Source organism: Myxine glutinosa, chromosome 4, assembly GCF_964187855.1.
Source record: "Myxine glutinosa chromosome 4, kmMyxGlut1.1, whole genome shotgun sequence".
NCBI lineage: Eukaryota > Metazoa > Chordata > Myxini > Myxiniformes > Myxinidae > Myxine > Myxine glutinosa.
Window position 1 is genome coordinate 202,607,271 of NC_136264.1, and position 27,778 is coordinate 202,635,048.

Here is a 27,778-nt window from a genome sequence, read left to right on the forward strand (position 1 = left end):
AATATCATGCAGGACATTTTATTCGGGAAATATCATGCAGGACATTTTAATAGGGAAATATCATGCAGGACATTTTAATAGGGAAATATCATGCAGGATATTTTAATAGGGAAATATAATGCAGGACATTTTAATAGGGAAATATCATGCAGGATATTTTAATCGGGAAATATCATGCAGGACATTTTAAGAGGGAAATATCATGCAGGACATTTTAACAGGGGAATTTCATGCAGGATATTTTAATCGGGAAATTTCATGCAGGACATTTTAATCGGGAAATATCATGCAGGACATTTTAACAGGGGAATTTCATGCAGGATATTTTATTCGGGAAATATCATGCAGGATATTTTAATAGGGAAATATCATGCAGGACGTTTTAATAGGGAAATATCATGCAGGACGTTTTAATAGGGAAATATCATACAGGACATTTTAAGAGGGAAATATCATGCAGGACATTTTAATCGGGGAATTTCATGCAGGACATTTTAACAGGGAAATATCATGCAGGACGTTTTATTCGGGAAATATCATGCAGGACATTTTATTCGGGAAATATCATGCAGGACATTTTAATAGGGAAATATCATGCAGGACGTTTTATTCGGGACATATCATGCAGGACATTTTATTCGGGAAATATCATGCAGGACATTTTAATAGGGAAATATCATGCAGGACATTTTAATAGGGAAATATCATGCAGGACATTTTAATAGGGAAATATCATGCAGGACGTTTTATTCGGGAAATATCATGCAGGACGTTTTATTCGGGAAATATCATGCAGGACGTTTTATTCGGGAAATATCATGCAGGACATTTTAACAGGGAAATATCATGCAGGACGTTTTATTCGGGAAATATCATGCAGGACATTTTATTCGGGAAATATCATGCAGGACGTTTTATTCGGGGAATTTCATGCAGGACATTTTAACAGGGAAATATCATGCAGGACGTTTTATTCGGGAAATATCATGCAGGACATTTTATTCGGGAAATATCATGCAGGACATTTTAATAGGGAAATATCATGCAGGACGTTTTATTCGGGAAATATCATGCAGGACATTTTATTCGGGAAATATCATGCAGGACATTTTAACAGGGAAATATCATGCAGGACATTTTATTCGGGAAATATCGTGCAGGACATTTTAACAGGGAAATATCATGCAGGACATTTTAACAAGGAAATATCATGCAGGACATTTTAATAGGGAAATATCATGCAGGACGTTTTAATAGGGAAATATCATGCAGGACGTTTTATTCGGGAAATATCATGCAGGACATTTTAATAGGGAAATATCATGCAGGACATTTTAATAGGGAAATATCATGCAGGACGTTTTATTCGGGAAATATCATGCAGGACATTTTAATAGGGAAATATCATGCAGGACGTTTTATTCGGGAAATATCATGCAGGACATTTTATTCGGGAAATATCATGCAGGACATTTTAATAGGGAAATATCATGCAGGACATTTTAATAGGGAAATATCATGCAGGACGTTTTATTCGGGAAATATCATGCAGGACATTTTAATAGGGAAATATCATGCAGGACATTTTAATAGGGAAATATCATGCAGGACATTTTAAGAGGGAAATATCATGCAGGACATTTTAACAGGGAAATATCATGCAGGACATTTTATTCGGGAAATATCATGCAGGACATTTTAATAGGGAAATATCATGCAGGACATTTTAATAGGGAAATATCATGCAGGACATTTTAATAGGGAAATATCATGCAGGACATTTTAATAGGGAAATATCATGCAGGACATTTTAATAGGGAAATATCATGCAGGACATTTTAAGAGGGAAATATCATGCAGGACATTTTATTCGGGAAATATCATGTATGACATTTTAATAGGGAAATATCATGCAGGACATTTTAATCGGGAAATATCATGCAGGACATTTTAAGAGGGAAATATCATGCAGGACATTTTAAGAGGGAAATATCATGCAGGACATTTTAATAGGGAAATATCATGCAGGACATTTTATTCGGGAAATATCATGCAGGACATTTTAATAGGGAAATATCATGCAGGACATTTTAATAGGGAAATATCATGCAGGACATTTTAAGAGGGAAATATCATGCAGGACATTTTAATCGGGAAATATCATGTATGACATTTTAATAGGGAAATATCATGCAGGACATTTTAATCGGGAAATATCATGCAGGACATTTTAAGAGGGAAATATCATGCAGGACATTTTAATAGGGAAATATCATGCAGGACATTTTATTCGGGAAATATCATGCAGGACATTTTAACAGGGGAATTTCATGCAGGATATTTTAATCGGGAAATTTCATGCAGGACATTTTAATCGGGAAATATCATGTATGACATTTTAATCGGGAAATATCATGCAGGACATTTTAATAGGGAAATATCATGCAGGACATTTTATTCGGGAAATATCATGCAGGACATTTTAATAGGGAAATATCATGCAGGACATTTTAATAGGGAAATATCATGCAGGATATTTTAATAGGGAAATATAATGCAGGACATTTTAATAGGGAAATATTATGCAGGATATTTTAATCGGGAAATATCATGCAGGACATTTTAAGAGGGAAATATCATGCAGGACATTTTAACAGGGGAATTTCATGCAGGATATTTTAATCGGGAAATTTCATGCAGGACATTTTAATCGGGAAATATCATGCAGGACATTTTAACAGGGGAATTTCATGCAGGATATTTTATTCGGGAAATATCATGCAGGATATTTTAATAGGGAAATATCATGCAGGACGTTTTAATAGGGAAATATCATGCAGGACGTTTTAATAGGGAAATATCATGCAGGACATTTTAAGAGGGAAATATCATGCAGGACATTTTAATCGGGGAATTTCATGCAGGACATTTTAACGGAAATATCATGCAGGACATGTTAATCGGGAAATATCATGCAGGACATTTTGATCGGGAAATATCATGCAGGACATTTTAATCGGAGAAAATCATGCAGGACATTTTAATCGGGGAATTTCATGCAGGACATTTTAATAGGGAAATATCATGCAGGACATTTTAACAGGGAAATATCATGCAGGACATTTTAAGAGGGAAATATCATGCAGGACATTTTAATCGGGGAATTTCATGCAGGACATTTTAACAGGGAAATATCATGCAGGACATTTTAAGAGGGAAATATCATGCAGGACATTTTAACAGGGAAATATCATGCAGGACATGTTAATCGGGAAATATCATGCAGGACATTTTAATCGGGAAATATCATGCAGGACATTTTAACAGGGAAATATCATGCAGGACATGTTAATCGGGAAATATCATGCAGGACATTTTGATCGGGAAATATCATGCAGGACATTTTAATCGGGGAAAATCATGCAGGACATTTTAATCGGGGAATTTCATGCAGGACATTTTAATAGGGAAATATCATGCAGGACATTTTAATCAGGGAATTTCATGCAGGACATTTTAATCGGGAAATATCATGCAGGACATTTTAATAGGGAAATATCATGCAGGACATTTTGATCAGGGAATTTCATGCAGGACATTTTAACAGGGAAATATCATGCAGGACATTTTAATCGGGAAATATCATGCAGGACATTTTAATCGGGAAATATCATGCAGGACATTTTAATCGGGAAATTTCATGCAGGACATTTTAATCGGGAAATATCATGCAGGACATTTTAATCGGGAAATATCATGCAGGACATTTTGATCGGGGAATTTCATGCAGGACATTTTAATTGGGGAATATCATGCAGGACATTTTAATCGGAAAATTTCATGCAGGACATTTTAATAGGGAAATATCATGCAGGACATTTTAAGAGGGAAATATCATGCAGGACATTTTAATTGGGGAACTTCATGCAGGACATTTTAATCGGGAAATTTCATGCAGGACATTTTAATAGGGAAATATCATGCAGGACATTTTAAGAGGGAAATATCATGCAGGACATTTTAATTGGGGAACTTCATGCAGGACATTTTAATCGGGAAATTTCATGCAGGACATTTTAATAGGGAAATATCATGCAGGACATTTTAATCGGGAAATATCATGCAGGACATTTTAATCGGGAAATTTCATGCAGGACATTTTAAGAGGGAAATATCATGCAGGACATTTTAAGAGGGAAATATCATGCAGGACATTTTATTCGGGAAATATCATGCAGTACATTTTAATCGGGAAATATCATGCAGGACATTTTAAGAGGGAAATATCATGCAGGACATTTTAATTGGGGAACTTCATGCAGGACATTTTAATCGGGAAATTTCATGCAGGACATTTTAATAGGGAAATATCATGCAGGACATTTTAAGAGGGAAATATCATGCAGGACATTTTAATTGGGGAACTTCATGCAGGACATTTTAATCGGGAAATTTCATGCAGGACATTTTAATAGGGAAATATCATGCAGGACATTTTAAGAGGGAAATATCATGCAGGACATTTTAATTGGGGAACTTCATGCAGGACATTTTAATCGGGAAATTTCATGCAGGACATTTTAATAGGGAAATATCATGCAGGACATTTTAATTGGGGAACTTCATGCAGGACATTTTAATCGGAAAATTTCATGCAGGACATTTTAATCGGGAAATATCATGCAGGACATTTTAAGAGGGAAATATCATGCAGGACATTTTAATTGGGGAACTTCATGCAGGACATTTTAATCGGGAAATTTCATGCAGGACATTTTAATAGGGAAATATCATGCAGGACATTTTAAGAGGGAAATATCATGCAGGACATTTTAAGAGGGAAATATCATGCAGGACATTTTAATCGGGAAATATCATGCAGTACATTTTAATCGGGAAATTTCATGCAGGACATTTTAAGAGGGAAATATCATGCAGGACATTTTAATAGGGAAATATCATGCAGGACATTTTAATCGGGGAATTTCATGCAGGACATTTTAATCGGGGAATTTCATGCAGGACATTTTAATCAGGGAATTTCATGCCAGACATTTTAATAGGGAAATTTCATGCAGGAAATTTAAACGGGAAATATCATGCAGGACATTTTAATCGGGAAATATCATGCAGGACATTTTAATCGGGAAATTTCATGCAGGAAATTTTAATCGGGGAATTTCATGCAGGACATTTTAATCGGGGAATTTCATGCCAGACATTTTAATAGGGAAATTTCATGCAGGAAATTTAAACGGGAAATATCATGCAGGACATTTTAATCGGGAAATATCATGCAGGACATTTTAATCGGGAAATTTCATGCAGGACATTTTAATCGGAAAATATCATGCAGGACATTTTAATCGGAAAATTTCATGCAGGACATTTTAAGAGGGAAACATCATACAGGACATTTTAATAGGGAAACATTATGAAGGACATTTTAATCGGGAAATATCATGCAGGACATTGTAATCGGGAAATTTCATGCAGGACATTTTAATCGGGAAATATCATGCAGGACATTTTAATCGGGAAATTTCATGCAGGACATTTTAATCGGGAAATATCATGCAGGACATTTTAATCGGGAAATATCATGCAGGACATTTTAAGAGGGAAATATCATGCAGGACAATCTTAACCCTTGCCTGATGCAAGCTCCGCCCTCTCAGCAAGAGTGTGCAGAAAGTTACTCCCATTTCCTAAACAAGTGGGCGTGGCAGGAGGAAATTTTGGATGCACGCAGCAGCCCAAGCTCCTCCCTCTCCTCGGCAAATTCACATTCAAAACCCACCCGAAGGGGTAAACAGCTCGTACGTTATATTAAATGGTGTTGGAATATGTCTTTAACAATATAATTTAAGTAGATAATTGGATTTGTTCAAATAATGCTGCTTGAAAATTGTGCAATTTCTTATAATCAAGCTGGCAATCAAATCCTATGCTCTATTGATTTATCATTACTAAGGTTTCCATTATATGCAAAAGGCCTGGCAAGTCACACGCTCCTCCGAATTACAAGCAGATTTCAGAACCACCAATTCAAATACTTTTTAAATGCAAAGTAGCATTCGTGTTTCTGTTCGAGTGAATATTATATTATGAATGTGATTGACAAGTACAAGTGTGTATATTTCTACAGGGCATTTGTGAAGACTTCACATATGACGAGTTTCAGGAGAAGTTCCCTTCAGAGTACAACCTGCGTGAACTTGACAAGTACTTCTACAGCTTTCCACGGGGAGAGGTGTGTAAAAGAATATATATATATATATATATATATATATATACTGTATATATATATATATATAGAGCCTGGCATGGCTCTGAAGTACTCCGCCGCAAGGCTTCTTCTGCTCAATACCCGCTCCACCCCATCATGCATCTCTGCCATCAAATCAAATGGACTCCTCCGACGACCCAGGTACATTCACCGTGGCTCCGGTCGCAAGTTTGTTTATTTGCAATCAGGTCACTCCATCCCCGTCCTCTGGTCGGCTCAGCGCACTCTCACTCTTCGTCCCAGCGCACCTGGTCACAGCAACCCACACGATCGCACCTCTTGCCTACGAACCCTGGCTAAATCACCTGAATTCATCCCTGCTGTTCAAAACAACATCAAGCTCACCCTGTTCAACACCCGGTCCCTCAACAATAAATGCCTCATCCTGAACGAATACATCCTGGATAACAAACTGGACTTTCTCTGTCTCACCGAAACCTGGCAACAACCTCTGGACTACTACACACTCAACCTCACCACACCCAATGGATATTCCTACGTCAATAAACCACGCTCGGAGGGCCGAGGTGGTGGAATTGCCGTTATCCACCGTCAAGACATCAAGACCAACCTCATCTCCATCTCATCTGCTCCATCATTTGAACACCTGGCTTTAAAACTCTCTGGTCACACGCAGTCAGTCATGGCTGTCGTCTACCGCCCTCCCAAACCACACCCATCATTCCTGTCTGACTTCTCCTACTTTCTGACCCAGCTATGTTCCCTCTCCCCCTCAATCCTCCTCCTTGGTGATTTCAATATCCACATGGACTCCACTGACTCCACAATAACCACTGACTTCACTGATTTACTCACCTGCTTTAACCTCACTCAACATGTCGACTTTCCTACCCATATCCGTGGTCACATTTTGGACCTTGTCTGCTCCACTGGATTAAATTTGCACCATCTCTATGGCTCCGACCTCACCCTCTCTGACCACTTAGCCATCACTCTGACCATCAACATCCCCGCCCCAACACCAAGGCATTATCGCACAATCAACTTCCGTAAGCTAAACGCTCTTTCACCTACCTCATTCTCATCCACCCTCTCTGAAAAAATGTCCACTTCTCCCTTCATTGACCTCCACACCCCTTCCGACCTCACTGACTACTACAACCACACTCTCTCCTCCTGCCTTGACCAGCTTGCGCCTGTAAAAACCAAAACAGTTTCTTTCACCCATTCTGCTCCCTGGTTTACCCCTGAACTCCACCTGATGAAAACTCGTGCTCGCCAACTTGAAAGACTCCGCAATAAAACGGGTCTCACAGTTCACTCCCAAGCCTACAAGGACCACATACAACACTACAAAGATGCCCTCTCCCGCGCCCGCTCTGCCTACTACTCTCAAATTATCCACTCTGGCTCCGGAAACCCAAAAGCACTCTTCTCGACAATAAACAAACTCCTCCGCCCCCTGAACACCACCACCCAGTCATTCACAGTAGACAACTGCATCTCCTTCCTCTCTTTCTTCCAACGCAAAATTGACAACATCTACAACAGCTTGACCACCGCCGCACCCGCTCCCCCTCCAACCACCTGCCCCCCCTTGTCCTGCCATCCCCTGTCTCGGTTCTCCCCAATCTCTCCTACTGACCTCTCTGAACTCCTCATAGGAATGAAAACTGCCACCTGCACTCTTGACCCCATCCCCTCCAGCTTTGTCAAAGCCTCCCTCCCTGCTCTCTCTCCACTTATCATTGCAACAATAAACTCCTCCCTGTCTACAGGCATCGTCCCACCTTCCCTCAAAATTGCTGCTGTTACCCCCATTCTAAAAAAACCTGGTCTAAACCCTGACACCCTAAACAACTTCAGACCCATCTCCAACCTACCCTTTCTGTCAAAAGTTTTGGAACGCGCTGTAGCCACTCAACTCAAACATCATCTCTCTGCCAATAACTTGTATGAAACATTCCAATCCGGATTCCGCTCCAACCACAGTACTGAAACTGCTCTCCTCAAAATCACCAACGACCTTCTCCTCTCCTCTGACGCTGGCAACCTCAACATTCTCGTCCTCCTCGACCTCAGCGCTGCCTTTGACACCATCGATCACACTATCCTCCTCACCCGACTTGAATCCACCTTTAACGTCACCGGCACTGCCCTCTCTTGGATTAAATCATACCTCTCTGACAGATGCCAGTTCATCTCCATCAATAACTGCAAATCCCCCACTGCTCCCCTCCCCCAAGGTGTCCCCCAAGGTTCAGTTCTTGGCCCCCTCCTCTTCATCCTTTACCTGTCCCCGCTCGGTCACTTAATCCGCCGTCATGGTCTCCAATTCCACTGCTTCGCCGATGACATCCAGCTTTTCATCTCCACCAAGTCCGTCTCCACCGACACCCACTCTATCCTGACAAACTGCATCACTGAAATAAAATCCTGGCTTCAAATCAACTTCCTCAAGCTTAACTGTGATAAATCTGAAATAATCATCATTGGCCCAAAAACGCTCACAAAATCCACCCATAACTTTGCCCTCAACATCGACGGTATCCCAGTATCCACCTCCCCTCACATCCGGAATCTTGGCGTCATCTTTGACCAAACCCTTTCCTTCGACAAATACACTAAACAGATCACAAAGTCAGCCTTCTTTCACCTGAAAAACATTGCCCGTCTCCGCTCATCCCTCTCCTCCACGGCTGCAGAAACCCTCATCCACGCCTTCATCACCTCCCGTCTGGACTACTGCAATAGCCTCCTCTATGGTTCACCCTCAAAAATCACCAATAAACTCCAATACATTCAGAACTCCGCTGCCCGTCTACTCACTCATTCCCGGACCCGTGACCACATCACCCCCGTCCTTTACAAGCTTCACTGGCTCCCCATCCCCCAGAGAATCCAGTACAAAATCCTCCTCCTGACATACAAAGCCCTCCATAACCTGGCCCCATCCTACCTGGCTGACCTCCTCTCCAGACACACTCCCACCCGCAACCTCCGCTCTGCTGGTACCAACCTCCTGACCCCCTCCATCCGGACCAAATTCAGATCCTGGGGGGACAGGGCCTTCTCCATCGCTGCTCCCACCCTCTGGAACTCACTACCTCACACCATCAGAGACTCCTCCTCACTCACCACATTCAAAACATCACTAAAGACCCACCTGTTCAACGCTGCATTCAACATTCAACCCACAGCATTTAACCCCTGACTATCTCTTCTCCTTCTCCCTCCTTTTGCTTTAAATATTTCCCTATTGATTCTTGTCTTGTCTTTTTGATTCTTGTCTTATATATATGCCGTATATCGCTGCTGTTTGTTTTCTTGATTCTTGTCTTTTTGCAATTGTTGTTTTCATGTATTGTTATGCATTATGTTTTCCACTCTGTCAAAGCGCCTTTGGGCTTCTGGAAAAGCGCTATACAAAATAAATGAATTATTATTATTATTATTATTATATATATATATATATATATATATATATATATATATATGTTGGAACCCATCTGTGGATCGGTCCCATCGGCCGATGGGTCTGACCCATCTGTGGATGCACGAGAAATGACAATGCAGACTCATCGGCCGATGGGTCTGCACCATCTGCGGATGTGTTGTTCACCTTGAAGGAATGTGTTGACAGAATGGTGCTCTTCAATCAGGTACACAGTCATTGGAATTACATGTGGTAGGAATTTAACAGAGATGATTTTTAACACAAACAATACAATACGTTAAACAGAATTTACGGATACAATACGGATACAATTGCGGATACAATTACGGATACAATTTACGGAATACGGATACAATACGTTAAACAGAATTTAACAGAGATGAATTATGATGCATACACATTCCTTCAAGGTGAACAACACATCCGCAGATGCCGCAGACCCATCGGCCAATGGGACCGATCCACAGATGGGTTCCAACATATATATATATATATATATACATACGTATATATATATATATATATACATTATATATATATATATATATATATATATATATATATATATATATATATATATATAATTATATATATATATATATATATATATATAATTATATATATATATATATATATGTATAAAATCGCTCACTTGCTGCAGGAAATGTTTGATCCTGTCGCTTTTTTGATTCCCGGTCCATTTCTGAATCTCGGTGGCAAATCCGTCTTTCATCCACGGTCTCCAGTTGGGCATCAAAGAGCCGCAGCACCTCACGACTGAACTGCATCTGTTGCTAGATGGTACATATTCAGGGTTCGGTGGGCCCATGTCACCTTCAGAATTTGCACTTTTCAGCTCATTATGAATTAGTAAAGGCAAAGGCCTTTATGAAGCATTCTGTATTCATTCACCTGATATAATAATAATAATAATAATGCATTTATTTTGTATAGCGCTTTTCAAGAAGCCCAAAGGCACTTTGACAGAGTGCAAAACATAATGCATAACAAAACATGAAAACAACAATTGCAAAAAGACAAGAATCAATAGGGAAATATTTAAAGCAAAAGGAGGGAGAAGGAGAAGTGATAGTCAGGGGTTAAATGCTGTGGGTTGAATGTTGAATGCAGTGCTGAACAGGTGGGTCTTGAGTGATGTTTTGAATGTGGTGAGTGAGGAGGAGTCTCTGATGGTGTGAGGTAGTGAGTTCCAGAGGGTGGGAGCAGCGATGGAGAAGGCCCTGTCCCCCCAGGATCTGAATTTGGTCTGGATGGGGGGGGGGGGGGTCAGGAGGTTGGTACCAGCAGAGCGGAGGTTGCGGGTGGGAGTACCTGCAATACCTGCATTTCTTTAACCATAATGCTTCGACCATGACGAGCCTTTCAGCAGTGACAGAAAATTCATCACAATTTATAAACTGATTCCTGGACATTTTGCGTCATCATCATCTTTTATCGAGAAGCCAAGGACCGGTCAGTGCTTAAATTTAATATCACAATAATCTTTTGCTCCAACGAAATAATCAATTATTGTTATAGATTGTTGAGTTTTAATTCCCTACATTGTGAATTTCTAAATCTAATTCTGCTACTCCATCTGGAGGCAAAGAGTGCTGCCCCAGCAATCTTATGGCAAGAGTTACACTCGGTGGTTTGCCGTTGCCTTCCCAATGGTAGTCAGAGCAGGAATTTCTATTTTGTTCATGGTTCCTGAGCTAGCTCACCTATTCTTGGCCAACTGCACCATTGGATCCACCGGCTAATGCTGGCAGACAGGACACCCAAGTCAATGTGCATCTTGTGGATGGTACACACATGAATGCCACACGTTCCCTGCGAAACACCAGGGTGACGGTTTATAGATGGCTTTTTTTTTTGTGTACAAGATCGAGGCTCGTGAAAGAACTAACATTAATCACACACAAAAAGTCAAACCGACACATAAAACACAAAATAAGGGGAGCGGCAGACAAGATGAGGAGAGAGGGGGAAGGACACAAACACAACATTTGAGAGCAGGGACATCGAGAGAACTGTGGGAGGGAGAGGGCTTGGGGGGAGGTGGGAGAGGTATAAAACATATGGACACTGCAAGGACTTCCAGGAAAGAAGTTGGAATTTCGAAAAAGTGTATCTGGGGTGAATTAGCAGGGGTAGAAAAGATCAAGGGTTTGGATGGGGGAAGATAAGAGATGGTGGTGAACAGCTGTTTTAAAGACCTAGAGGGAGGAGTGGGATTGAAGGGAGTGGGGGAGAGCACAGAGAGAGCTGGAGGAGCAAGGCCGGAGAGGAGTCGGTCGAAGACAGAAAGACCACAAACCTGTCTGCGGTGAGTGAGTGAAAGGCCCTCTGAGTTAGCTTCATCGCAGGAGATTCCAATGATTCTGAAAGCTTTGGTTTCAACAGCGTGAAGGCGAGCCAGGTGTGAGGCAGGAGCACCAGCCCAGAGGGGGAAACAGTATTCCATTGAGCTGCGGATGAAAGCCTTGTATGTGGTGAGGAGCTCAGGTGTGCCGAGGAAGGACTTCGCATGACGGAGGATGCCCAGTCGGCGACTGACTTTGGAGGCCAGCTTGGAAATGTGGTTTTCCCAAGAAAGATCATAGCAGATCGTGAGACCCAAACGCTTGAGTGACAGAACTTCTTGGAGAGGATTGTTGAGAAAGTGGATGGGAGGGTTTTCCAGTCGATCTTTTCGGAGAGACATACTGAGAGTGTGAGATTTGTCAGGATTGAAAGACATGTTCTACTTGTTTGACCAGTCTGTGATTTTGTCCAGGTCTGCAGAGAGTGAGGACGCTGCAGACTGCCGATCTGAGGGATGAGGAATGGAGCGGCAGAGAGTGGAGTCATCAGCAAAGAGATAGAGAGGATTTTCCAGAGAGTCGGAGGGATCATTGATGAAGACCAGAAAAAGCACAGGGCCCACAACACTATCTTGGGGAACTCCGGCCAGAACAGGTAGGGGAGATGAGAGAAATCCATTCAGGGCCACACGTTGACTACGACCAGAGAGGAAGTCCGCCAGCCATGCGTGGAGATTTCTATGGATACCATAGGAGGAGAGTTTGGTGAGCAGAGCAGGGCAAACCGTATCGTATCGAAGGCACGTGATATGTCAAGGCAGACAGCTCTGATTTCCTGTTTGGCATTGAGGACCTCCATCCATTGTTGAGTCAGCAGAAGCAACATGTCCAGAGTAGAATGACCTGGTCTGAATCCAAATTGATGATCAGAGATCAAGCCATTGGAGAAGAGGAAGGATTTGATATCCGGAGCAATGATGGATTTTTTTATTTATTATTATTTTATTTTTTTTGTATACTGAATCGAGGCTCGTGAAAGAGCTGACATTTACTTCACAAACAAATCAACCAGACAAACAAAATATATAAAAAGAGGGAGCGGAAGACAAGAGAATGGGAAGCACACAAACACTTGACAGCACACAACATTTAAGAGCAGGGAGATCCCATGACTTTGCTGATAATTGGGAGCAGGCTGATTGGTCTGTAGTTGCAAGGAGCTGTTTTAGCACCTTTTTGTGTAAAGCGGTAATGTTTGCTGATTTCCAAGATGCTGGCAGATGGCCTTGAGAAAACCCAAATAAAAACCCAAACAAAAAATATGCACTTTTGTGTCAAAACTGCTTCTATTTGGCAAACAAGATTGGATTTGCACGAAAAAGGTTTCTTGTCAAATATGTGTTATTTTGCTGTACACAAGAATAATACTCACTATCTGAATATGCGCACACGTTTCTGCACTTGAATAGTGCCTTGCAACCAAAAAGCCGTGCACTTTTGTGTCAAAACTGCTTCTATTTGGCAAACAAGATTGGATTGCACGAAAATGGTTTCTTGCCAAATATGTGTTATTTTGCTGTACACAAGCATAATAAACCCTATTTCATGAAGCACACACGTTTCTGCACTTGAATAGTGCCTTGCAACCAAAAAACTTGCACGTTTGTGTCAAAACTGCTTCTATTTGGCAAACAAGATTGGATTTGCACGAAAAAGGTTTTTTAAAAGTTTTTTTTGAGATTCTAACCCAGGCTAGACAGCTCATAGGTGAGTGTGCATACATCTAGGACCTAGGCTATCCTCCCAGTCCACATTGTGAATTTGTCTGTCTAATTTGGGCAAAATTACAATGTAAATTTCCCAAGAATCACTGGAGTTTTACAGTTGTGTAATAAGAGGCTGCCCCCAATCCCTACCCCTACAGTCGTACCAGGACCTGGTGCAGCGACTTGAGCCAGTGATCCTGGAGCTTGAGCGACAAGAAAACGTGCTGGTTCTCGCTCATCAGGCAGTGTTGCGATGTCTGCTTGCTTACTTCCTTGATAAGAGCGCTGGTACGGACGACCGAAGTAAACGGAAAACCACCCCGACAGACAATTGGTGTTGTTTGAGTGGCAGTGAACGACGCACAAGTTCCCTGCAGCTCCTAGAGTCACATTTTTAAGGCAGTAGTTGGGGAATAGCAGAGAAGACATCTCTGGGCTGCAACTAAACTGAGATGTGTCTTACAGAAGATGTATCAGGTATCCTTTGTGTCTGTTTCTTGCAGATGAAATGCCTTACCTGAAGTTTCCATTGCACACTGTACTGAAACTTACACCCATTGCATATGGTGAGGCTTGTCTGCCTGTGTTTTCTGCCTGATTGCACATCTGCTTGTCTTTTCCGCCTTTGCAGTTCTTTAATGCTATTATGTATTTTCCTGAATGACTCCATCAGTCCATATAACAGTTGATGTTTTACTTGCTCTCTTGGCATAATCTTTCTTTTTTTTTAAAGTTATTTTTAAAAAACTTTAAATTTTGCAATTGAGACTGCTCAGAGTAAGCTGTCATGCAATTACGAGCTATCTACATACACTACATGACCAAAAGTATGTGGACACCCGAACATCAAACATCTCATTCCAAAATCATGGGCATTAATATGGAGTTGGTCCTCCCTTTGCTGCTATAACAGCCTCCACTCTTTGAGGAAGGATTTCCACTAGATGTTGGAACATTGCTGCGGGGATTTGCTTCCATTCAGCCACAAGAGCATAAGTGAGGTCGGGCACTGATGTTGGGCGATTAGGCCTGGCTCGCAGTCGGCGTTCCAATTCATCCTGAAGGTGTTCGATGGGGTTGAGATCAGGGCTCTTTGCAAGCCAGTCAGGCTTCAACAAACCATTTCTGTATGGACCTCTCTTTGTGCATGGGGGCATTGTCATGCTGAAACAGGAATGGGCCTTTCCCAAACTGTTGCCACAAAGTTGGAAGCACACAATCGTCTAGAATGTCATTGTATGCAGTAGCGTTAAGATTTCCCTTCACTGCAACTAAGGGGCCTAGCCCGAACCATGACAAACAGCCCCAGACCATTATTCCTCCTCCACCAAACTTTACAGTTGGCACTATGCATTCAGGCAGTTGTGTTCTCCTGGCATCCGCCAAACCCTGATTTGTCCATCGGACTGCCAGATGGTGAAGCGTGATACATCACCCCAGAGAACGCATTTCCACTGCTCCAGAGTCCAATGGTGGCGAGCTTTACACCACTCCAGCCAACGTTTGGCATTGTGCATGGTGATCTTAGGCTTGTGTGTGGCTGCTCGGCCATGGAAACCCATTTCATGAAGCTCCCGACGAACAGTTGTTGTGCTGACGTTGCTTCCAGAGACTGTTTGGAACTCGGTAGTGAGTGTTGCAACCGAGGACAGACGATTTTTATGTGCTATGCGGTTCAGCACTCGTCGGTCCCGTTCTGTGAGCTTGTGTGGCCTACCACTTCGCGGCTGAGCTGTTGTTGCTCCCAGATGTTTCCACTTCACAATAACAGCACTTACAGTTGACCAGGGCAGCTCTAGCAGGGCAGAAATTTCACGAACTAACTTGTTGGAAAGGTGGCATCCTATGATGGTGCCACGTTGAAAGTCACTGAGCTCTTCAGTACAGCCCATTCTACTGCCAATGTTTGTCTATGGAGATTGCATGGCTGTGTGCTTGATTATATATACCTGTCAGCAGTGGGTGTGGCTGAAATAGCCGAATCCACTAATTAGAAGGGGTGTCCGCATACTTTTGGTCATGTAGTGTATTATGTAGGTATAAAAGGTTGAGATAGACCAGAGGTCTAAATTGACAAAATTGATTTGGAGAAATGGAAGTGAAAGGAGAAGGATAATCCAGAGGACAATATGGTATGGAGGTTGGGATAAAAAGGTGAAGGAGCGACATTATGGGCCATACCCTGGAGGGAGGGAGAAAAAGTCAGCCATTTTGTTTGTTTGTAATATGTTGACACTCCCTTATAGACATGCTGGATTGGTACGTGCAGAACAGTGTGTGTCATTAAGGTTTTGCATTGCCCATCTTAGGCTGCCGGATGGAATCCATCTACCTGGATGTGCCCGCGTCGAACACCCACAGAGCGAGGAGCCTGGTTGGTTGTACAACAAGCTGTGGCATGGATAGTTTAGGCTACATTTATGATACATATTGTTATGTGTGTGGGGGTAGGTAATGAAATAGCTTCGTCGAGATAGGATTGTATAGATTACCATGCTCCGAATGTCGTGTAAGAACTTCTTGATGTAAATAAGTCACCTCCGTGTGTTCGGATTAAGTGTGCCGTGTGGCCATACGGAGGGTGGCTCTTGTGCTATGTAGCTTAGGGAGTAAGAATAATCTCCCCATTCATCCTACCTCTTGTGATCTGACCTTTGTGGTTATAATAAATCGGCCTGCGATAAGACGAGGGCTGCCAGGAAACGAACTCAGGCACATTACAACACCGACAAGCCCTACAGAAACCAATCACATTTGCTGATCGGCAAGGGAATCCCGCCCCCGAATGTTCTCGATGGGCATCAAGAAAGACCATAAGGCCCCGCCCCAAAAGGAATGATTGATCATGGCCATGGACTGAAGTGGTGGGGCGTGGGGATTGTTTGGAGTGTGAGGTTGAGTTGAGGTTCTTACAGTTCTTACAGCAAAGAAAGAGGTAGCAAAGGCACAGGAGGCATGTAGGAAAATGTTCGGAGAACGCTTGGATTCGGAAGAGGCTCAGAGAGCGGTATTCAGGATTTTCAAAGCAGATAGCGAAAGAGAGGTGTGATGTGATGGGGGTGAGTTGCTTGAAGGATGAAGTGTGACAAATCGTTGTGGACCCAGATGGAATTAAAGGAAGATGGAAGAGATAGATGGAAATACTGTTGAATGCAGAGAATGAATGGGATGGCAACAGAGAGTAACCCAGTTTTAGGACCGGCAGAGAAGATAACCGAGAAGGAAGTTGAGGAAGCGATAAAAGCAATGAAGAGTAGAAAAGCGGGAGGGCCGACGGGAGTTGTGGGAGATATGTTGAAGGCAGCGGGAAATTGGGGTGTGAAGAGAATGACACAGATCTGCAATCTGGTGGTGAAAGAAGGCCGCATTCCAGTGGTTTGGGAACTGAGTACTCTCGTCCCTCTATACAAGGGGAAAGGTGACCCTCTGGACTGTGGCTCTTATCAAGCGATAAAGTTATTGGAGCATGGAATTAAGGTATTGGAAAGGGTGTTGGAGAGGAGGATAAGGAAGAAAGTGAAGATTGACGAAATGCAGTTTGGATTTATGCCAGGAAGAGTAACGACAGACACGCTCTTTATTGTGAGGCAGTTGCAGGAGAAGTATATGGAGAAGAGGAAGAAGTTGTTTCTTGGGTTTGTTGATCTGGGGAAAGCATTCGATAGGGTTCCACGTGAAGTAGTGACATGGGCATTGAGGAAGTTAGGAGTGGAGGAATGGTTGATCAGAGTAGTGATGGCAATGTACAAAAGAGCGCGCACAGCTGTAAGGATGAAGGACGGGAACAGTGGTGAGTTTGAGGTGAAGGTGGGAGTGCATCAGGGGTCGGTACTAAGTCCACTACTATTAGTAGCTGTGATGGAGGTGCTGGCTCAGAACGTAAAGGAGGGTTTACCATGGGAGTTGTTGTATGCAGATGATATGGTGTTGATTGCAGAAAGTATGGATGGACTGAAGGAGAAGATGAACAAGTGGAAGGAATGTATGGAGACAAAAGGTCTGAAGGTGAATATCGGAAAAACGAAGGTGATGGCAAGTGGTAAAGCATGTGGTGAGGTGGAAAGAACTGGGAAGTGGCCATGTGCTGTGTGCAGGAAGGGTGTCGGAGTGAATTCCATTCAATGTACAATGTGCGCTGAGTGGGTTCATCAAAAATGTAGTGGTTTGAGAGGGTCATTAACCAGTGTGGCAGCTACATTCAAGTGTAAGGTGTGCACAGAGGGAGCTGCAGATGGAGGAAATGTTGAGTTGGATCTTGGAGATGGCGTGAAGCTGGAAGGTGTGAAAACATTTTCTTACCTTGGAGACATGCTGAATGGAGAAGGTGGAGCAGACTCGGCAACGGTTGCTCGAGTGAGATGTGCATGGAAGAGGTTTCGGGAACTGCGTGGCGTGCTGATGATGAGGGGAGTGTCATTGAAGCTGAAGGGAAAGGTGTATGCTGCATGTGTGAGAAGTGTTATGATTTATGGGAGTGAGACATGGGTAATGAACGTAGAGCAGCAACGAAGGCTGGAAATGGTGGAAATGCGAATGGTTCGGTGGATGTGTGGAGTATCGTTGAGAGCGAGGAAGACAAATGATGAATTGCGAAAGATGATGGGAATAGAGCCTGTGATGGATGTTGTGAAGAGAAACAGGTTGAGATGGTTTGGTCATGTGTTGAGGAAGGATGAAAGTGACTGGTTGAAAAGAGTGATGCGAATGAATGTAGAAGGAAGTAGAGGACGGGGAAGACCGAGAAAGACTTGGCAAAAGATGGTCGAAGAAGAAATGCGGGCAAGGGGGTTATTAAGGGGAGATGCAGAAAATAGGGCAAAATGGAGAACATTGTCATGGGGACCGCAAGGCTAACCCCCGCTCTTGCAGGGAAAATGGGCTTAAAATGCCTGTTGTTGTTGTTGTTGTTGTTACAGTTCCTCTTTTCTACATTCCTGAAACTCTCCTGCACTCCACCCCTCCTCCAGCTTCCTCAAACGTATTTTTGACTCGAAGGTCACAAGAAACTCATTTTCAAAAAATGTTCATTTCCCATTAATCGTACACTTTCTAAAACCCAATCTCACCCCTCCCCTCCAAATCTTCCCCATCACCCCTCCCCTCCAAAACCTCCCCATCACCCCTCCCCTCCAAAACTTCCGCATCACCCCTCCCCTCCAAATCTACCCCCTTGCCCCTCCCCTGCAAATCTTCCCCATCACCCATCTCTTTCAAATCTTCCTCCTTGCCCCTCCCCTCCAAATCTTCCCCATCACCCATCCCTTTCAAATCTTCCCCCTTGCCCCTCCCCTCCAAATCCTTCCCATCACCCATCCCTTTCAAATCTCGCCCCTTGCCCCTTCCCTCCTAAACTCCCCCCATGCCTCTCCCCTCCGAGACTCTCCCTCGCTCCTCATCTCCTCGACTCCCCTCACCCCTCCTCCTCAATGCGTCCTCCCCGCTTCTTCCCCCTTCCAACTTTCACCTTCATCTCCCCAAACCTTCTGCCTCGCTCTTCCCCCTCCTCAAATAACACCTCACTGTGCCTCACCCATTCACCATCCAACCTTTTGTCCACCCCATCCTTCCCTTTCTCCAAGCCATTCTGAAATCTCTGACACACTTTCAACAGCTCTCCCTACCACTTCCTCCTCTTCCACATCTTACCCTATACCCCCCTGCGCCCCCTGTTCTGTATCCGATGCTCCCCCTTCCTCTTCATTAATGGTATGGACCTCAAACATCCGGGGCCTTCGCTCAACCTTGACTGATCTCTCCATACAGGTTGCATCTGACAAACCAGACGTGATCTGCTTAACATAAACTTTCCTCCTTCATGATGTCTCTGATTCCTTGGTATCTCTCCCCGGTTACTCCCTCCTCCGGTATGATAGACCTGAGCCTCGTCCTGGAGGTGGGGTTGCTATCTTTATTTTAAAAAACTCTCTTCCTCACTCGCCCTTCACTGCCCTCTCTCTACCTCACCCCCAGGAATACCTCTGGCTGCAGCTTCCCCTTCGTTCCCACCTTTTGTTCATGTGTGTTGTACCGTCCACCAAACAGTGATGACTCCATCTACATCTCTCCGTCTGATAACATGGACCAACTTCTATCTACCCATCCCAACTCTCTCTTCCTCATATGTTGTGATTTCAATTGTCACCATGCCAGTTGGCTGGGTGTGGGTACCTCTCTCACCAGCCATGGCTCCTCAGCAAAGGACTTCTGCGACTCACTGGGACTGACACAATCTGTCAAATTTCCTGACCCGGATCTCAGTCAACGGAGCATCTTCTCTTCTGGACTTGGTTATGACTAACTTCCCTGAAAATGTCTGCTGCTCTTCTTCTGCTCCAATCGGCTCATCTGATCATGTGCTTGTCAAAGTGGACATCTCTCTGACCATTCTCAGAGAGCCTCCTCAGCGTCGACGAGTCTGGCATTTCACTCAGGCCAACTGGCACGGTCTTCAAGCAGCCATCAATCATCTGGACTGGTCTCCCATCTCTACCGCTTCTGACATCAACTCATCCTGGGAATTCTTCCAAAGTAAATTGTTCTCTCTCAGGCACAGATTTATCCCATCTCGTCTTCAGTTGTCATACCCTTCCTCCCGTCCATGGTACACGGAATCTTGTGGTGAGGCTGTTGCCCAGAAACAACTTGCCTTCGTCTCCTGGAAAGCAAATCCAACGGAAGGAAATCTCATTTCCTTTCACAAAGCCCGAAACAAGTGTGTGTCCACCCTCAGGAGAGCCAGGAAACAATATCTCTCCGTTCTCAAGACAGAATTCTCTTATCTGTCTCCCTCTTCCAAATCCTGGTGGCGTCTGGACAAATCTGTTTCGGGTGTTTGTTCCCCCTCCATCCCCTCCCTCACCTCAAACGGCTACACAGCTGACTCCGCACGTGAAAAAGCTGAATGCCTCAACTCTGTGTTTGCCTTTAAATCTTGTGTCCCAAACCCATCCCTCTCTGTACCCACCGTACCCAGTCGTACCCAGCTGCTCCTGGACTCTGTGTCCTTTCCTCCTGACAAGGTGGAAAGGTTTCTGTCAACCCTCGACTCTGATTCTGCAACTGGACCTGACGGCATCAGCCCACGGGTCCTAAAATCCTGTTCTTTCGCTCTTTCACTCCCTCTCTCTGTTCTCTTCACCCTCTCTTTTGCTCAAGGTCATCTGCCATCTGCTTGGAAATCAGCCAACATCACCGCTTTGCACAAAAAGGTGCAAAAACAGATCCTAGCAACTGTGTGGGACTGTGTGCCTCGGATATGAAATCTTTCCTCTTCTCCAATGGCTTGATCTCTGATCATCAATTTGGTTTCAGACCTGGTCACTCCACTCTGGACATGCTGCTTCTGCTTTCTCAACAATGGATGGAGGTCCTCGATGTCAAACAGGAAATTAGAGCTGTCTCCCTTGACATATGACGTGCCTTCGATACGGTCTGGCACCCCGCTTTGCTCACCAAACTCTCCTCCTTTGGTATCCATGAAAATCTCCACGCATGGCTGGCGGACTTCCTCTCTAATCGTAGTCAACGTGTGGCCCTGAATGGGTTTCTCTCATCTCCTCCTCCTGTTCAGGCTGGAGTTCCCCAAGGCAGTGTTCTGGGCCCTGTGCTTTTTCTGGTCTTCATCAATGATCTCTCTGACTCTCTTGAAAATCCTCTCTATCTCTTTGCTGATGACTCTACTCTCTGTCGCTCCATTCCTCAGATTGGCAGTCTGCAGCCTCCTCACTCTCTGCAGACCTGGACAAAATCACAGACTGGGCAAACAAGTGGAACATGTCTTTCAATCCTGACAAATCTCACACTCTTACGATGTCTCTCCGAAAAGACTGACTGGACAACACTCCCATCCACTTTCTGAATAATCCTCTCCAAGAAGTTCTGTCACTCAAGCTTTTGGGTCTCACTATCTGCCATGATCTTTCCTGGGAAAACCACATTTCAAATCTGGCCTCCAAAGCCAGTCGCCGACTGGGCATCCTCCGTCGTGCCATTCCTTCCTTGGCACACCTGAGCTCCTCACCACATACAAGGCTTTCATCCGCAGCTCAATGGAATACTGCTCTCCCCTCTGGGCTGGTGCTCCTGCCTCACACCTAGCTCTTCTTCACGCTGTTGAAACCAAACGTTCAGAATCATTGGAATCTCCCGCGATGAAGCTAACTCCAAGGGCCTTTCACTCACTCACCGCAGGCAGGTTGGTGGTCTTTCCGTCTTCTATCGACTCCTCTCCGGCCTTGCCCCCCAGCTCTCTGGGCTCTGTCCCCCAAATATTCCTCCAGGTCGCACAAGATCTGCCTGCAACCATCTTATGGTTAAACTGCCAAAATCAAGAATCTCTGCTCACCTTCACTCTTTCATTCCTCTTTTCTCCCGCCTCTGGAACAAACTCCCTCACTCTCTTCAATCCCACTCCTCCCTCGAGGTCTTTAAAACAGCTGTTCACCACCATCTCTTATCTTCCCCCATCCAAAACCTTGATCTTTTCTACCCCCGCTAATTTCACCCCAAATCCACTTTTTTGAAATACCAACTTCTTTCCTGGAGGCCCTTGGTGTCCTTGTGTTTTATACTTCTCCCACCCCCCCCCCCCCCTTCCCACGCCTCCTCCCCCCAAGCCCTCTCCCTCCCACACATCTCCCGATGTCCCTGCTCTCAAATGTTGTGTTTGTGTGCCTCCCCTTCGCTCCCCATCTTGTCTACCGGTCCCTCTTTTCATATATTTTGTTTGTCTGTTTGATTTGTTTGTGTGATAAATGTTAGCTTTTTCATGAGCCTCGATTCTGTATACAAAAAACAACAAAAAAAAACGGTGCTCCATGACGTCATCGCCAGGCACCGAAGGGGGCCTGGCGATGATGTGTGCTGAAAGGGAGTACGTACTCAGTTTTCACTTTGTTTGTTTGTTTCTCCGTGCGATATCTCAGCCATCTGTTGAGCTAGTAAGTTGAAATTTGTGCACAATAGTGAACAAGGGCTTTGGCAAAAACAGTATTTTTTCTTTTTTGATTAATCGATCAATTGATTAATTATTTAATTTTTAGCGATTTCTTAACTACTTATTTATTTTCGTTCTCATCTTGGCAATATCTCAGGCACCTTTTAAGCAAAGAAGCTGATATTTGGGCACGACAATGACCAAGTTATTTGACTTTAAATGGTGTTTTTGATTTATTAATTAATCATTTAATTGATTAATTACTAATTATTTTTTTAAAGTTACAGATTCAGATGAAAAGGTGGTGTTGTAGGTATTCTACTAGCCAATTGATTAATAATTTAATTATTTTATGATTATTATTTATTTATTTTCATTATTAATCATTTATTTATTTCCATTCTCATCTGGGCAATATCTCAGGCACCGTTTGAGCTAGGAAGCTGATATTCGGACACGACAGTGACCAAGTGAAGTGGCTATAAATATTTTTGATTTATTGATTAATCAATTAACCAATTAATTACTTATTGATTAATCAATTCATTATTTAATTCCATGATTAATTGACTAATTAATTTTCAAAAAGTTACAGCTTCAGATGAAACACTGGTGGGTTAGGTATACTATTAGCCAATTGATTAAGATATAATTTTACGATTATTATTTATTTAATTGAATTACGCAATTAATCAATAAATTATTGTACACCTCTCCCTCCCAATACTGTCTCTATGTGCTGCACAGCAGCATATGGAGTATGCTGGAGGATTATGTTATTTATTTATTTGGCATGGTAGCAGTGTATTTATGATTGAAGGTCTACTTGCTCTTTTACTATTTTGTTCATGCCAAATATGTATTATTGCTCCGTCACAGCAGAGAAGCAGAAGCAGCAAGCCAAGTCCATTGCAGCGCAGAAATAGCTTCTCCCCCCTCACCAGTCCGGTGTCCAAGTTTGTAGGACTTGTTAGCGACAACCTTGAAGACTCACCTTTTCCACCCCAGGTAGATGGTTCCATCCTCCAAGACACCAAAGAAGCCACGGAGGTCAGTTTTGACTCTTAATTCTTCTTTCTATCCATCTTCCCTTGCTCATTGTCGCACCTTGCTAACCCTGGAAAACGTTTGCGGCGATATCTTTACAGGAAGACCACCTGGAGATGCACTGATTTGCGAACCTCAACATGCAATGCCATTCCTAGTGCTATAGCAGATTAGTCAACATCATTGGCGATCAGTTAATTTTGACTTTCTAACAAGAAATAACAGAAATTTGACGCAGGAAGAGGCCATTCGGCCCATCATGCCTGAGCTACACCAGATTAAATAAATCCGTCAAGCTAACAACCTAATTTAATTGGGGGGAATGGATGGTTGGAATGAGAAAATTGTTGCAGGCCCAGGGACATAAATAAAAAAAAGGAATGTTTTTTTTCCCGCATATCGATCACGACTCCGCATTTATCGATTGGAATAAGAACACCACCCTTTTTGAATAATTTTATTCGTGGGGAATTTTAAAAGTATTTTACTTGTTTGTCACCTTACAGACTGTTCTCTCGACGAGCAATGAATGACTGGGATTGTGTGGTTGTAAAAACAGCTTCCTGATTGGCTAATATCGACCAATGATGGCAGGTGACGTTGCACGCACTCAACATCAAACGACATGAATGTGCAAACAGAAATGGACACGTGTAGCCATACTGTCAGTTTGGAATTGTAGTTTCTCCAAAAGATAGGAATGGGGTTTCTTTTATTGTGCATTCAAAGCAAAAATAGATCGAGACTGACTCCTGAATTCCGACCATGTGTGATTTTCTTTCCGTGGAAGATTTTTTTCCTGGAATGACTCAACGAAACCCTTTTTTATGGGATATTGCCCCCCACAAAGCCAGAAGGTCACTCGAGGTGGGGGCTACAGGAAGAAAACAAAATCAGAACAACCCTTGGTTTGAAACAAGACAAATGTAAAAAGTTGTCTTCACAGAACAAAAAGGGCTGAGAGGGGTTAAACTAGTTTGCTTCGAGACAACAATGCCTCTACCCCCATTTTTGGTAGATTGCCGATCAATGCCAACGAGTTCCACCCACCTGAGTTTGGGATCAGAGTTGTCCTTCTGCGAGGCAGACTGCCGGCCAAGGCTCACGAGTTCCACCCACCAGGGTTTGGGATCAGAGTTGTCATTCTCCTAGGCAGAGTGCCGGCCAAGGCTGACGAGTTCCACCCACCCGGGTTTGGGATCAGAGTTGTCCTTCTCCGAGGCAGACTTCCGATCAAGGCTGACGAGTTCCACCCACCTGAGTTTGGGATCAGAGTTGTCCTTCTCCGAGGCAGACTGCCGATCAATGCCAACGAGTTCCACCCACCTGAGTTTGGGATCAGAGTTGTCATTCTCCGAGGCAGACTGCCGGCCAAGGCTGACGAGTTCCACCTGCCCTTTGCAGTAATGAATGGATTATGTTTTGCTCAACAATCGGCTTTGGTGATGGATGTATTAAAGCCACGGTTACGCGTAGTGATTTTTTTTTTCCCCCAAAATCAAAATCCATCACTCTAATATATCGATTAACCCCCTGATGATCACGCTGTCGAACCAAAACACAAGGCATCCTTTCAGCGAATAGAGAGATAGATAGCATAACACAAGACAACGTTCACCAACACAAGGGGCAAAAACGTGACGTCCCGGCCACGCCAAGTACATTGACGTCACTTCCTTAGCAACAAACCCTATGTTTGTGCATTAACTTCATGATTGCGTAACGTCGTGGTGAACAGGTTGAAAGGCCACATTTTGCACTACACTGTTTGATGTCCAATTTTAGATTGTGTTTGGAAAAAAAATCTCATTTAATCCTCCGGCGGCACTTACTGAGGCATGATGAAAAGTTGGTATGATGAAAAGTTGGCAGGATGAAAAGTTGGCAGGATGAAAAGTTGGTATGATGAAAAGTTGGCAGGATGAAAAGTTGGCAGGATGAAAAGTTGGCAGGATGAAAAGTTGGCAGGATGAAAAGTTGGCATGATGAAAAGTTGGCAGGATGAAAAGTTGGCATGATGAAAAGTGGCAGGATGAAAAGTTGGCATGATGAAAAGTTGGTGTGATGAAAAGTTGGCAGGATGAAAAGTTGGCATGATGAAAAGTTGGCATGATTAAAAGTTGGCATGATGAAAAGTTGGCATGATGAAAAGTTGGCAGGATGAAAAGTTGGCAGGATGAAAAGTTGGCAGGATGAAAAGTTGGCATGATGAAAAGTTGGTGTGATGAAAAGTTGGCAGGATGAAAAGTTGGCATGATGAAAAGTTGGCAGGATGAAAAGTTGGCAGGATGAAAAGTTGGCAGGATGAAAAGTTGGCAGGATGAAAAGTTGGCAGGATGAAAAGTTGGCAGGATGAAAAGTTGGCATGATGAAAAGTTGGCATGATGAAAAGTTGGCATGATGTTGGCCATCTCTTTGGCCATCTCGTTGCCATGAGGAAAAGTTGGCATGATGAAAAGTTGGCATGATGAAAATCCATCCCGTTGGCATGATGAAAAGGCCGATTGGAAAACTTGGCAAACTTGGACTTGAATTTCACACCAATGGGAGAAAATTTTATTTCATTGTTGCCCTTTTTATATTTTTGATTTGTCATTTGCCGCCTATTTTACAATCAGTTTTTACGGATGAGCTTGAAATTACGTGCGTTGTTGTACGTCATAACATGAATATTTTAAATATGTTTCTATGGCAATAAAAGATTTCTATTGAACTGCAACGGGTTTTGTGACACTTCCTTTCCCATGGTGTGGACACGGGATGGACATCGAAAGTGAGACCGAAAACCGGTGTACGTGTCCCAACTCAGACAGACATAACACTGCCAGCATGTCCGCCAGTCCTGATCTGGCGATTCGCAATTGATCTGACTTTCAAGGCAAAAGGAATGACCGTTAAGTTTGATACTTTAATGGACTGTTCATCTTCTTCCTCTTCCTTCATGGCCACAATTATTCCCACGTTATTGTGGGGTCGCTGGGGGAATCTCGTTTGGCCCAAGTCTTTCACGAACTGGCTCACCAGGCCTGACGTTCGACTATGGTTAGGGCAGGGGTTTAGTACGTGGCTATGGTGCTGGCAATAACTTCCCTACCCTTTGTGAAGGACACTGTTAGATCTTCAATGTCCACCAATTAATGCCAGAAGACGGAAAGCCCGTTTAATGGTCCATCCGAGTGACGGCACACACATTGATGAATCACACAGTTTGTGAAACACTGGGATGATCGTTTATAGCTGGGTCAGGATTCGAACCCAGGCGAGACCTCTAGGCCACCCTGCCAGCCCTTTATTGGACCGTCAATAATAAAACAAGGGAAAATTGACCACAGTGTGGTCACCATTTGCGACGTGTAGAATCATGAGGATATCCGTTGCAATATGCGCCACCAAATTGGACCAGTCATTAAACTATACGCATGCGCGATTTTAGTCCGCGATGTTCTTACCTCATACCAACGCACGCCCGAGTGTATGCGCATGCGCTATTCAATAATTACACCTAATTTGTGTCACGTTCTGTGAAACGAGATTGATATGTAAACATTCATGTTGTCTTTGTTGCTAAATTTATTCTGGTTTCTTCAAGCAAATCGCGATTTTAGTCCGCGATGTTCTTACCTCATACCAACGCACGTCCGAGTGTATGCGCATGCGCTATTCAAAAAGGCACCCCAACAACAAGAACAACAACGCGGTCCTCGGGTCCTCTCATAGAGCTGGTCGTCGCAGATAAAAATTAATTTAGCGCTTAATTTGTCGAAGTTAGCGACTGTGTCCGACTGCAACCACTGTAGACCACTCCTCCGCTTCCTCAAAAGGGGACAGCATTGGTGAACACGCAAAAAAATGTTTGGTGGTTAAATCGATATTGAGGTTTGATAACTACCTTGGGAAGCAAGAAGGTGGCGTTTCTGGCGTTAACCCTTTGTTGTAGCAAAATGCCCTTTTTTGTATCAGAAAACACAAAAATCAGTATTTTCTGTCTGTTTATACCTGTTGAAGAACTGTGAAATG

At 43.4% G+C, this 27,778-nt stretch overlaps 1 protein-coding gene across 4 annotated transcripts in view; it reads left to right on the forward strand.

Annotated features, from left to right (window-relative positions):
* LOC137425640 (6-phosphofructo-2-kinase/fructose-2,6-bisphosphatase 3) overlaps positions 1–26,480 on the forward strand; it is a 105,417-nt gene extending 78,937 nt beyond the window's left edge. For all 4 annotated transcript variants that reach the window (XM_078776914.1, XM_078776915.1, XM_068114257.2 and 1 more), the window contains exons 11-16: positions 6,149–6,253; positions 13,938–14,067; positions 14,283–14,345; positions 16,089–16,153; positions 23,594–23,764; positions 23,863–26,480. In XM_078776914.1, the coding sequence (XP_078633040.1) occupies positions 6,149–6,253; positions 13,938–14,067; positions 14,283–14,345; positions 16,089–16,153; positions 23,594–23,764; positions 23,863–23,886 (558 nt within the window). In that variant the 3' untranslated portion in view covers positions 23,887–26,480. The remainder of the gene's footprint in view (positions 1–6,148; positions 6,254–13,937; positions 14,068–14,282; positions 14,346–16,088; positions 16,154–23,593; positions 23,765–23,862) is intronic.
* Positions 26,481–27,778: the final 1,298 nt, after the last annotated feature.